Source organism: Meles meles, chromosome 13 (assembly GCF_922984935.1).
Source record: "Meles meles chromosome 13, mMelMel3.1 paternal haplotype, whole genome shotgun sequence".
NCBI classification, from domain to species: domain Eukaryota; kingdom Metazoa; phylum Chordata; class Mammalia; order Carnivora; family Mustelidae; genus Meles; species Meles meles.
The window spans coordinates 22,408,437-22,422,432 of record NC_060078.1 but is presented as its reverse complement, the minus strand read 5'-3'; the positions used below and the strand labels follow the sequence as shown (position 1 = coordinate 22,422,432).

General features: G+C 43.4%; 1 protein-coding gene across 4 annotated transcripts in view; it reads left to right on the top strand.

Annotated features, from left to right (window-relative positions):
- Positions 1-13,996, top strand: part of ANK3 (ankyrin 3) — a 687,858-nt gene that overhangs the window by 342,345 nt on the left and 331,517 nt on the right. For 2 of the 4 annotated variants that reach the window (XM_046026934.1, XM_046026932.1), the window contains exon 1: positions 842-1,379. The exons of 1 other annotated variant lie outside the window; for it this stretch is intronic. In XM_046026934.1, the coding sequence (XP_045882890.1) occupies positions 1,266-1,379 (114 nt within the window). In that variant the 5' untranslated portion in view covers positions 842-1,265. Of the gene's footprint in view, positions 1-841; positions 1,380-13,996 lie in introns of those variants that run through there. One more of the 4 variants, XM_046026935.1, reaches the window with a different exon arrangement.

Here is a 13,996-nt window from a genome sequence, read left to right as displayed (position 1 = left end):
CGCCCCCCATTCCAACCGCCACTGACCCTGCTCATTTTCCTGGTGCATTTAGGGTTTCCTACCAGGGCTCAAGTGTTTTAGGTCCCTCCAGTGTACCATTCAATTCAGCCATTTCTTGCTAAACCCGTGTGAATCTCCTGTGTGTATACATGATTCCTGACTTAGGCCGTTTCTTCCGGTGTGTGTCCTGGCAGAAGCTACCTTGGCAGAAGCCACCTCAGCAGGCCCGGAGAACCACTGCTGCTTCACTTCACATCATGAATATTCAGAGGCTGCAGTCAGCAAGGACTCAGGTGGCAGAAATAGTAAGGTGATTGAGGCAAACCCTAACATGAAAGCCAGATCTCCATGTCAGTGTCTCCGAAACCCTGATCTCTGCCCAGATTGCCCATCCTCCGACCCATGGACCACATGAGAGGAGAGTCCTGGGGAACTCCTCTGAATCGGGCATCTGTTCCACACACCAACATGCTCACGTCTTTCTGTATGATGTGTTGTAATCAGCGTGTTGTTTTTAAAAGACAACAGGCCCTTCTGTAGTCCTCTCCCACAAAATGCATTTAGGCCCATAGTTCAGCATAAAGGATGCACTGTTGAGACCAGCAATGCATGCATTGTTTTCCCCTGTAATGTGGTCAGGATCTCCATAGCGAAATGTAGTGCATTTTGTGAAATCTTATTTTATGTGTTTTGTCCCCATCAGCAGTTAAAACTCAAGTAGGAACGGCTCCATTCTATTACGGGTTAAATTATGCTCGGTGCAGAACTAGTGGTGATGTATAAATTGCAGCCCTGTCTTTTTTTCGAAGGATTCTAAAATAGGTTTTCAGAATTAGTACTGGATTTTCGCTCCTGCATGTGTGGTGACTCTGGATTTTTTCCCTTCAGAGAAGCATCCTTTGCAGCATTCCCCCTTCCGAGGAATCACTTAGACACTTCCAGCTGGTGGCAGGGGACACAGCCATAATACAGCTTCCTCTGTCCCAGCTGTCTTTCTCACTACGATAAATGCATTACGATGGCCGCACTCTCGTGTAAAGGTTCAGGTGCAGGAAGGTGGAGGATGAAGTCTGGGAACCGTCTTTGGGGTTTTTAAAAGCTTCAGCTTCTACAGCATCTTTTGCATTTTGCATGTCTTCCTGCTTCTGGTCAAAGGTTTCTCTCCAGTGATTGGAATGCTGCCGTAAGCCTGGCTAAAGGTGCCTGAGGAGATCACCTTCTACGAGGAAGCCCTGCGTGCTTGAGAAGCTCTTTTTAAATGCATTATGGCTCATGCAGCCTCCCAGTTAAAGAAAAACAGGGATTTAGAAATCAATGCTGAAGAAGAGACTGAGAAAAAAAGGAAACACCGCAAACGGTCCCGGGATCGGAAGAAAAAGGTAGTGGTCTCTGCCAGAGCATTTATCTTGCCTGGCTTCTTTTTGTTTTAATCTCCTCCTGGCGTCTGTTGGAGGCATGAAGGGCTGTTTTCACTGGCTGTGTAGGGGATAAATTGGGAACAGATGATGAAGCCCACCGGTGGACCCCGGCCGCAGGACAGGCGAGGCAGGGGGACGGCTGCATGCCGGGTGGGGGTGATTGCAGGGCTGATGCGGAAGGTGCGCCTCCTGCTCGCAGGGGCTGGGGCACGCCGGCATGACACAGAAAGGTGTTGCCAGGGAGTTAAAAGTACTTTCTTCCTGGCCCCGTCAAGGTTAAACGGACTTGGGGGACTTGAGTTTGAGGGAGAGGCCGGAGAGCCGGTTTTTGGACTTGTTAGAGGTCTTGCTCGTGGAAAAGGAGCGTTTGGTGCTAGAACTACTGTCACTTGTGTGCGTTTCGCGGGCAGATCTGTGACCTTAAAGACGGAGCAGAAAAGTCATTTCCTGCTTCGCTTCGCCCCCCCCCCCACCTTCTTTCTTTCCTCTTGCCTCTTATTTCTGTAAGGTGCTCCTAGTTAGCTGGTGCAATGGAAATAAGCTGCCAGAAATAACTTTCTTTTGTTACATGAAGCTAAAATCACTGAGGTTTGTTTTTCTCGGCTGGGGGAGAGGGCTCATCCTGAATGCAGGAATTCCCGTGGCCCAGCAGGGACCTGAAGCCTTCCTAGCTGATTGCTTCTGATTAAAGCTTAGGCATGGATCCTCCCCAGCTGATATTCTAAGGTGGCGGTGGTGGGGAGGAGGAGGAATATTCTAGGTCAGTGGTGTTTTATTACCACCTGAAAGTACTTACTGAGTGTTTAGTGGCTGTGCCCTTAAATATGACTCCTAGGTACCCTGTGGGGAGTGAGGGCCCAAAGCACTTTCCCTCCATGGCAATTAATAAAAATTGACTAAAACTCTGTGATCTGAATACGAAAGTCGGGTCATAAAGCATTTTTATGTCTCTTTGTGAGAATTCCCAAGGGAAAGATAATCTTAATTTGCTCTGAGCAGTGATGCATGTGCTTTGTAAATGACATGCAGATTTCATCCACCACATGTACCTCTCCTCAGGGGTGATGGGGTATATTTTTGGGGCCTTTGCCATTTTCTTCAGGGTTAGGATCTGGAAAAGGAGCCTCTGTGCCTTTTGTTACGTGGCAGATTTGACGAGATCGGGTTTGGAGGGCTACAGTTGCTTTGCTGCAAGGTGGTAAATATAGAACATTCCCCCTTCAATATTCTTGTAAATAAACTTCTTGACTGCGTTTTCACAAAAGTACAGACTCAGGGTGCATGTTTCAAAGCCTTGCACAGCAGAGTTATGGAATTGCCAAATTTGGCTAGGTTCTGGTCGAATTGTACCGTGCCAGGTTGTCTGTGGGTAGGTCACTGTCGAGTGCCCCCTCTCCGCCCATCTTTGCCCACTCCCACAGTGGCACACTGGCTTCTAAGAACCATGGGGGAGGGTAGGTGTATTTGTATAAAGATACAACGTCACCGTTGCCGTTCACACTCTGTAAGAGTTGTTGGCTGAGCCAGCCTCATGCAGCACCGTTTCCTGTGGTGATGACAGGCCTGCTGCCTTGGGCCCTGGGCCCCTGTTTGACTTGGAAGCAAAATCGGAAAGGAGTAAGGCAAAGGGAGCTTCTGGACTCACGGAGCTGAAGCAAATGCTTTGTGGACCAAAGTGCTTTGTTATGAGTACAACAGAGTCTGTCTAATGTAAATCTCTTAGCAACCAGAAGGGAACATGGAGAAATATCAATATCGCTATGTCAATGTGTTTTAATGTTTTGTTCTCAGGACAGTCACAGAGTTGATCCAGAAAGTGGCTCGGGGATAACACTTTCATTGCTGTTGTACTGCTAGATTCATGACATAGTATGATATGTATATTCCCTCTCAAAGATACATGTATTTTGGGAGATTTAAATATTCCCTGTCTAGTGATTTCAGGGACTACTTTCAAAATATAAAGTCAAGATTGTGTGACTTTGAAGACATAATCTAGATTCTTTTTTCTGTTGTAGAGCAAATCTACCACTTACTCTCTATAAAGTGAATTGTTTTGACTTGGGCTTTCCTTTTTCTTTTTTTTCCTAAAGATCCTAATTAAGGTCTTGGGTTACTTTGCTCCGTATTATAGGTCCCATGTCAATTGGAAAAGCTGCTTTTATATACTTTGCAGGTTATTATGGGATTCGTTGCTGTCACTCATATGTAGAATATCCTGTAGGACCTTTTAATTACATTAAAGTAATAGTGAGTAGTCTCCTAAAATCACAAAATAGGAAAGCTTAAGAAAAACATAAAGAGTATCTAATTTGTAAAATAAGGAATTTGGTTCTTGGTACCCATGCTGTTCAGGTCTGAGCAAGCTCAGGGTGAACCTTTCCTGATTCTGTCCATATGGCATGACATCACACAGTATGGGATATTACTAAGTATTATAATCAAATCATAATACATGCATAAAATCAACACTGCATTCACATTTCATCAGTGTTTTTTTTTTTTTTAACCCACCTTTGGTCTGTTAAGAATGTGGATAACCATGAATAAGTGATTACCAATCAAAAAATAGGAAACTTCTAGGAATTTATAATGACTTTCATTTTAATAAGGATGTGTTTTATTCTTGCTATAACAAGTTTAGTGTCAAGAAAAAGATCTTCCTACTTGTTAAAGGATATACCTGAATGGATCAACCCTTAATCTTTTTATCACCGGTTTTTCTGACTTAAAGCAAAAAAAAATTATAATAATGATAAAAATAATCCCAAAATCTTTTCATGCGTATTTTGTTTAAAAGTTTCTTCTTACTACAATTACGAATCTCCCTGATGCAGACTTTCCCATTGCTCTTCTCTGATAGATTTTCCCCTTCCCTCTCTTCTCCTGATGGGCTGCTGAAGCTGGCCATGAATGGGTGGCGTGCCCAAGGTAGATGGAAGGCCTTTGGGTGTGTTCATATTGGCTCCATGCCCTGGCTGAGCAAGTTGCAGAGAGGAACTCTTTATATCCCCGGCACTGAGCAAGGTCCTGGCCCACGCGTGGTGGTCAGTAGGTGACCCAAGCTACTACCATGGGTTCATGAGGGCTAGAAGTCACAAATGCTCTCAGGCCCACACTTCCCTTATTGCCTCTGATGGGGAATTACCTACGCATTTTGCCTTCTGTCCGTGTAAACTATAAAGTACATTTCAGTAATGTGGGATGTTATGAGAATTGACCTTAACTTATTCAATAGTCTTCTTAATGTTCACCAGTATGCTTGTATGTATATACCCTATAAAAAAGCAAACAAACAACTTTGAGGTGATCTAAGGATATGTACACTAAAAAAGGAAAAAACATACATATACGTATCACCAACATAGGATAATATATACTGGGATAAAGTGACAGTTAATTTTATGATTAATATCTTTTCTAATTACTGGTGTCAGACTCCTACAGCTACTCAGTGGTAAAACAGGAATGGATATTCATAGCTTCATTTTTGGAAGCATGCAGACGTTTATTGGGTGACTTCTGTGGGTCTGGCATGGCATCCAGTGGTGGAGGCAAAGCTAAAGGAGCCAGAGAGGCAACAGTCTAGTAACTCTCTGCAGAGAGAGGAGAAAGATCTGAGCACCATTAATCCCCCTACATAACATATGGAAAGGGAGCCACAGGAGCCCACGGGAAGACTCCCAATTCAACCCGAATGGGTTCAGAGAAGGTTCTTGGCGAAGCTGAACCTTAGAGGAGGAGTGAGCAAGATAGGCAAGCAGGAGCCCCATGCCCAAAGTGGCGGAAGTAAGAGGGAACGTCGGGGTGTGTGAGAAAAAACATAAATAAGGAGCAAAGAGGACAGGCGTGTAAGGCAGGAAAAATAGCCCAAAGCCAGGTCCTGAAGACTTTGTCTGGGGCTGGAAATCACCCTCTTGAAGGAGAGGGACTTGAACCAACTTGAATGGTGGTGGTAGGCAGGGAAACCAACAGCTGCATGGTTTAGAACCATCCCTCGGGTGGCCGTGCCGCAGACAGCCGGCGGGCCGGCCGTCCGGAAGTGCTGGTGGTGATTCAGGAGTGAGAGAGGCTGAGGGGCTGAACCAGGGCAGAGACTTGACAGTGGAGAGGGGGTGTTGCATCCAAGAGATATTTAGGGGAAGACTCAACAGAACTTGGCAGTGGACTGGACGTAGGATGTGAGAGGGAGAGATCGGATTCTAGTGTAACTGCCAAGTTCCTGGCTTGAAGCGGAAGATGAATAATTAAATTTCCTGGATTCATGTCTTTTCTCCCAGGACATTTATTGACCACTTAAAATGTACCAGGTAGGATTTTAAATTGCTTTGTAAGTAGAGGCTCACTTAATCTTTACACAACCCTACAAAGAAAGTATTTTTATCATCCCCGTTTTACAAATGAGGAAACTGAGGCATGAGCCCATTAAGCTGTTCCTGTACTGCCTAGTGGTACATCTAAGGTTCCAGCGTGGAACATCTAACTCTAGCTCATGCTCTAACATACAACACAAAACAGCATATGTAATTAGTGTTTTCACAGCTGTGTATCAAAATGGACTTGATTCAGAGAATCTTCTAAGCGATCAGCTACTTCCTAGACACTGGGAACCTCAAATAACAAGCGTTATATCTCTAACTAACCCACTGCAGTATGAGCAGTGTGTCTGGTTTTCTTCTCCTCTGTTAATAGACTTTTTAGAAAGATTTATTTATTTGAGAGATGGGGAGGGGAGAACACGAACAGGGGGAGGGACACAGGAAGAGGGGAGAGAGAGAACCTCCAGCAGACACCCTGCTGAGCATGGAGGCTGGCCCCGGCTCAGTCCCACGACCATATGCAATCACGACCTGAGCCAAAATCAAGAGTCAGATGCTTAACCGACAGTGCTACCCAGGTGCCCCCCATCCCTGCACTAGATTTTAGTGTTTTATCTGAATAATTTCTCCTTTAAATTTTGAAAATAAATGGACAGTCACCAACACCAGGACTTCACATCCTCAAAGACACGTTGCTATAGCCTAGCAGTGTCTTAGGTGCTTACTGTATACCCAGTGATGTGTGGGGTGAGTCCTGTGGATTGTTCTACTATTTTTTCCTCACAGCTTCTTTATGAGACTGGCATTATTTTCATCCCTATTTTTTTAATAGCTAAATGAAGACTTCAAGAGAATAAATAACTTGCCTATGGTCATACGGCTCATACCTGTTGGGTCTACACTTAATCTTGGGTCATAGGCCCCATTTGGAATCTGTATTTAACCACTGGGTTTACTGTTTTGTTTTTTAAAAGATTTTATTTATTTATTTGACAGAGAGAGACACCGTGAGAGAGGGGACACAGAAGAGGGAATGGAAGAGGGAGAAGCAGGCTCCCTGCAGAGCAGGGAGCCTGATGTGGGGCTCAATCCCAGAACCCCACGATCATGACCTGAGCCAAAGACAGACACATAACGACTGAGCTACCCAGGTGCCCCACCACTGGGTTTATTATAATAAAAATCTGGCGGTCTCTTTTAGGATTGAAACAATGTAGAGATTTGAGGATGAATTTCAGGAGACATAAACAATTGAGTCTTACCTCTTGCTATAGATGCTTGGTGCCTCCTGACATTTACAGGCCTTCTCAGTGCCTTCTCAATGCAGCTATGGCACCCATGATGCAAGATGCCAGGCAGGGGGAGGTTTGGGACTAAAGTGACTGGACCTTTGAGGGAGAGGATTGTGTGGACCTGTATTAGATAAAGGGAGCCTACTCTGTTTCCTGCTTTGCTGAGTATGTGGAGTCCAGATGTCTACAGAGTCTAATTTGTCTGTCAGCATCCTTGATATTCTGCACTATAATCATGAGCTCCCATATGTCTCGCCCAGGAGACTGTGAGCCCCCTGAGTGCAGCGGTGGCATCATATCACCTACTACTGGGGCTTGTGGAGTAGGTAGTGGACGGGAGGGAGGTGGAGATGAGAGGCAGTATCACCCAGTGACTAAGAGCATGGACGGTAGAGTAAGAGTGTCTGAGTTCAGGTGCTAGCGCTGGTAGCCAGTGTGACCTTGGGGAAGTTATTTAACCTTTCAGTGCCCCAGTCTTTTCACCTGCAAAATGAATATAAAAATAGTACATACTTCTGTCACAGGGTTGCGATGAGATTTCAGTGAATTAGGATTAGAATGGTGCTTGGCAGAAGGAAGGGCCATATAGTTGTAGTTGTTGCTTTTGTTATTGATATTCATAAGGAACAGGAGAGTGAATGGACTGTTTCTAACCTGAGCCTTTAGAGATTGTGCCAAGTCATTTCACTGAAACCACGCAGGTCAGCTCCCTAGGAGCACAAGCAGCTGCTGCCCCATCTCCATGCTTCCTCCATCTGGAAGAGGATGGATAGAACTCATAGAAGAGTTGTAAGCCTTTGTCCGTTCACATTCCATGGCATTTAGGAATAAGGAAACAATTGAATAAAACTTGTCAGCTGATTGGTTCTCTGTGCTCTCTGTTCCTATCATGATACATTTTTTAATTCTCAAACTCATATGTTCATTTAAAAAAAACTTACTAACCTTTCTTGTTCTTGATCAATTACCATTATAATCAGTGCAAGACCATGTTAGTCTAAATTATACATTATTAATGTCTGAATATATTATTTAAGATTTTGTAGTTTTGTCAGCAACATTCTATAGCTATTGAACAGTTTCGTCATACTCTTCAGGTTCGTGGTCTTTCTGTCTCTTGATTTGCCTTTGACAAGGTGATAGAGTTCTGTGTGTATGTGTGTTCTATTGAAACTCAGTATGGAAAAAGTTTGTTTTCAATAGGTATGCTTATGGATAAAGAGGATTTGGTAGTGCTTTATAATTTTTGTATTTATATTATTAGAAAAATTCATCAATCGTATCATATTTTACCAGTATCTATTCATTTAATAAAAATGTACTGTGTACCTACATTGTGCCTGTCACCATGCTGGGGACTGGTAATGTAAAGGACCTGTAGGCCCATCTACATACTCTTTTTGTTTTTTTTGGAGATTTTATTTATTTATTTAAGAGAGAAAGAGAGCATGAGAGGGAAGAAGGGGGAAAGGGTGGGAGAAAAGTAGTCTCTCAGCAGGGAGCCTGATGTGGGGCTCGATCCCAGGACCCTGGGACAATGACCCGAGCTGCAGGCAGATGCTTAACCAACTGAGCCACCCAGGCACCCCTACCTGTTTTTTTTTTCTTTTTAAAGATTTTATTTATTTATTTGACAGATAGAGCACAAGTAGGCAGAGAGGCAGGCAGAGAGAGAGGGGGAAGCAGGCTCCCTGCTGAGCAGAGAGCCTGATGTGGGTCTTGATCCCAGGACCCCAAGATCATGACCCGAGCCAAGGGCAGAGGCTCAACCCACTGAGCCACCCAGGCGCCCCTAACATATAATGTATTATTTGTCCCAGTGGTACAAGTCTGGAATCATCAATCTTACACACTTCTCAGCACTCACCATAGCACATACCCTCCCCAATGTCCATAACCCAGCCACACTATCCCTACCCCCTGTCCCCGGCAACCCTCAGTTTCTTTGGTGAGATTAAGAGTCTCTTATGGTTTGTCTCCCTCCTGATCTTTTATATTCTGCTTGTACTACATGACACAGGTAGGGGTGAAGGACTGGGGGGAAAAAAAGATTTTAGGGGGCTGGGTTATGCTAACACTATGCCAGAGTGTTATCCACATGTTTAGAGGCTTTAGCCTGAACTGAAGTTTGTTATGTAACTTGCTTCGGTCACAGAAATAACTGGTCTTGGAATCAAGCTCTGCGTGGTTCTAAGTCCTTGCTTGGGCTATCAGAACCTCTGTAGGATAGATTTTTTTAAAGGGAAGTTCTTACTAATACACATCTAATTCACACAGCAGTGAATTCTCATGTGGTGAGAACAATAATCACTGTTGGAATGTTAAAAGTTATTTAGTAGCTGAAATTTTATAAATTATCTTTCACTGCAAAATGTAAATATTGTCTGAATCATTATACTTAAATTAATGTACATTTAAATTAGTGATTATTTATTTTAAAGATTGTATTTATTTATTTAAGAGAGATAGATACAGTGAGAGACAGATCTGGAGCAGAGGGGAAGGGTAAAGGGGGGAGCAGAGGGGAAGGGTGAAGGGGGAAGCAGGCTTCCTGTTGAGCAAGGAGCCTGACACGGGGCCAGATCCCAGGACCCTGAGGGGAAGGCAGACACTTAACTGACTGAGCCACCCAGGTGCCCAAAATTAGTGTGCATTTAAAATAACTTAAGAGGAGTCCAGTCATTGAAACAAAGAAATGTTCACTTCTATCTGTCAATTGATGAATAGGTTAAACGTTGACTGATGATGTCTAAATACTATGTTACACTGTCAGTTGTATAATCCAAATAGTATCCTAAAGAAAATACTTGCATGGGGGCGCCTGGGTGGCTCAGTGGTTTAAGCCGCTGCCTTCGGCTCAGGTCATGATCTCAGGGTCCTGGGATCGAGTCCCACATCGGGCTCTCTGCTCGGCAGGGAGCCTGCTTCCCCCTCTCTCTCTCTCTGCCTGCCTCTCTGCCTACTTATGATCTCTGTCAAATAAATAAATAAAATCTTAAAAAAAAAAAAAAAAGAAAATACTTGCATGGGGCACCTGGGTGGCTCAGTGGGTTGGGGCCTCTGCCTTTGGCTTGGGTCATGATCCCGGGGTCCTAGGATCGAGCCCCGCATCGGGCTCTCTGCTTGGCGGGGAACCTGCTTCCCTTCCTCTCTCTCTCTCTGCCTACTTCTCTGCCTACTTGTGAACTCTCTCTGTCAAATAAAAAAAGAAAAAAAAGAAAATACTCGCATAGAAAGGTAACATTTGAAAACAAGGAGTCTGCTGTAGTTTTACCCAGGCTGTGGTGTTTCTAGTTTGTCTAAGTTAAAGGAGGAAGAATTGAAAGCAAATTAATAGAAACGAACCTAGACCTTTTACGTATAGTTCAGATTTTTTTCTGGTGCTTATCCCCTTCATTGAAGATTATGTTGTCCTGGACCCAAAGTGGGATCATGAAAAAGAATGGCCCATCATTGTCAAATCTAGGAGCTGCCTGTAAAATGTGTAGATTACAATTTAGATTTAGCTGGGTCCAGTAAATTATTTCTCAGTTATAGGTGACTTTCTACGAATTAGGATCATGTCATCAGTTCTGTCTGACTTTACATGAAGCTCATTAGGATGGATAGACACTAACGTTCTTACGTCCCAGCTCCACACCTTGCCCTTCAGCAGAACGAAAGCCAACCGGTACCATCACCATGGGACAGGAAGGATATATGGACTGTGTGGAAAAGATTGGGAACAGAGAATGTGTCCATAGAGGGTTGGAAGTAAGTCCAATTGGAAGCCAGTGACACTAAAATGTTCATAAGCTACATGCAGGTATCCCCCAAAACTTCGTAGTTTTCATTACTACCAACAGCATTATTTTATCCTAGTGAAGTACAGTTTTCTAAGAGGCCTATACAATTGAAGAGGGTAGGAAAATATGGTAAATTTTGTTAAGTAGAGGATTAAAAAAAATAGAGCAGGTAAGTAATAAGGAGAAAGCTGTGGGGATAGGTAAGGGTTACAAGCCACAGTGATGGAAAGAATGAGCTTTGGGCCTCCATAAGAATTTGTATCACAGGTGCCACTCATTAGCTCCGTGGCCTTGAACTGAATTTCTTTGGGCTTCAGTTTCCACATTGTTCAAACCAGGATGTTAGTCCTTTACTTGCGTACATACTGTAAAGAGTAGAAATGCTATAAAGGCGTTTTGCCAGGTTCCTGGCATAAAGGGTGAAGTTAGCAAGAGCTTCCAACCTCCCTTCCGTGGAGCCTGGGCTCTCACATGTCAACCGGTCACCGGAACCAAGAAGCAAATGGACGAGCTGAATAGACGAGGGAATGCTTTCAAGGACTTTTATACCTAGCAAGCACTCAGAAAAGTATTTGATGGATGAACTTTTACTAATCAACTGGTATCCTCGAAAAGTCATTTGAGCCCTGCAGTTCAGTTCTTTGCAGACATTTTTTTTTTTTTACAGCCCTCAGGGAATTAAATCTGTCATTTTGAGAAATACTGCCAAAGACTCACATGTTAAATACATTTTTCCATTCATTAACACTATTATTAATTAGCTGCTCTCAGTAGTTCAGTGCTAGGCTAGGTAGATATTAGAGAAAGCTTAAGAATCATACAGATAGAGGAAGTATCAGATGATTCTTTGAACAAACGAACATTATTTTGCAGACTTGGGCATAAATGTTGAAATATTTAGAGGGAGAAAAAGTATTTGACGGGGGCTGAATGAAAGCGGTCTTCCCTGGGTAGTTTATATATTTATTGAAACAAAAACATTAGCTATGCAAGACGTCTGTAAGATCTCTACACTTCAGTACCAGTCAGTTCTTCACCCCCGCTATCTTCTGTGGCCACCAGAGGTATGGCACAGTTTCAGGGTCGTTGGGGACCTAGGGAAGAGTGAATGATCTGGCCAATGTGGAATTATCACCGTTTGTACCTGGTTTCAGATTCCAGAGCAGCCTGTGGACTGTCTTCCTTTCCAGCGCACCCCCGTCTCTCTCCGTCTCGCAGACTGCCAATTCTGATGGCCTCGGCAGTTTGCAATCAAACACAGCATGTTAGCCTGCCCTGGACCAAATCGGCCCATGTCGGTAACTGCCACTTAGAATTACCAGTGTGTTCAGACACCCCTCTTTGCCCTAAGCCAAAGAGAAAAAATGGAACCTGAAACCTGGACCTTTCTCACTAGACATTTTTGTGGTAGACTCTCAGCGATTTTTCACTTTTCAGAGAAGGGCAGTACAGAGCGATACCTAACAGCAAAAGTATATGGAGAGGAATTTACCTTTTCTTTTCTTTCTTTTATTGAGCTGGAAATTATTGAGGAACTAGAGTGGGCCAGGCGTTCTCTGGAATGCTTTCAGTAGATTATGACTCTGCCTCATTTTCTTTCTTTCTTTCTTTCTTTTTTTTTTAAATTTTACCCATCCCTTTGACAGACAGAGATCACAAGCAGGCAGAGAGGCAGGCAGAGAGAGAGGAGGAAGCAGGCTCCCAGTGGAGCAGAGCCTGATGTGGGGCTCAAGCCCAAGACCCTGGGACCATGACCTGAGCCAAAGGCAGAGGCTTTAACCCACTGAGCCACCCAGGCGCCCCTCTGTTTCATTTTCATGCATGCGTGGTATTATCCTAGTTCTCTGGATTACGGAAGGCCCATGCTTGAACATTTCAGCAAGCCCAAGGTTAGTAAGAGTAAATCTGGCGTTCAGACCCAGGTGGGTCTGGTTCTCCCATCCCTGTGCTTATTACTCCCTCACCTCTCACCCCACCATTCCCTAACAGATGGTGGATCACTTCCAACACACCACTGAGAGCACCATTTTCCCAGAACACTGGGCTCCGTGAGATGACTTTTTCCTGGACCATGAGATGCTAGTCCCTCTCCCCAAAGAAAAGGACACAGTGAGGGATGGACGGCGGGAGGGTAATAATTATGGATAAATAATTTGACTTTCACGTCATACATTTACTTGAAACGCATTCTACCTCAACAGAATCATAGTTATATTAATGGTAAAATAAATGTGAATACAGTTCATTCCCAAAATGTTGGTATTTTTTGAAGGTAAATGTGAAATCATTTTGTGTTGGCTGATGTTGTGGTTTTTGAAATGAGTATATTCCTGATGTGTTTCATGCTTACTGTTTTTATAAGAAAGCTGTTGAAGAAACTGGTTTTAAAGAACTCACTCAGGGACTCAAAGCAGACTTATTTTCAGAGGCTAAATTAGAATTAAAAAATAATTTGTAGAATGGTAAGAAATTAGCACTAACATTAAAACAAACAAACAAACAGAAACCCTCCTAGAGCTGATGACACGGACACACGTTGGAAGTGAGTCACTGTGGGCACCGCCAGATTCTCAACCAGGAGCAAAGACCACTTTGGCCTTACATGTGATACTCTTTCTTCTTCTATTTCCTTGACGGTAAGGGCAGTGAGTAGAAAGCTCAAATTTGGGAAAGGGAGTAGGCAAAAACTGGAATCTCAAATAAAAATGGATTGATTGTTTGGAAAAGATGATTTTAGGCTTTACTAGCACACTTGAGTTTGAATCAATAGGGACCCTGCTTGCAAAGTTAGGCTCCACTTACTGATAAAATAATTGGCAGGTGCGAAAGGCTGTTCTCTCAGTTAACACTTCATGAACCTCTGAGTTAGATAGCTGTATTCTCCTTTTCCAGATGAGCAGATTGAGACTCTGAAACTGAATTTAACAGTAATCGTGAACAGACAGAGGCAGAATTTGAACCCCCTTCCCCCTTTCACTATTCTGTTTATAGATTATTCACTGTTCATGTCAGATTCTTACATTTGGAGAAAGCTTTTACTTATATTTTTCATTATTTTCTAATCAGTTGTTAAATCATTTTTATGCTTCCCCATTACCAGTGTTATTGTTCATTTGTTTTATGTGACAAATACTAGATAAGAAGTACTTTTTAAATAATGATGTATGACTTAAACCTGTATT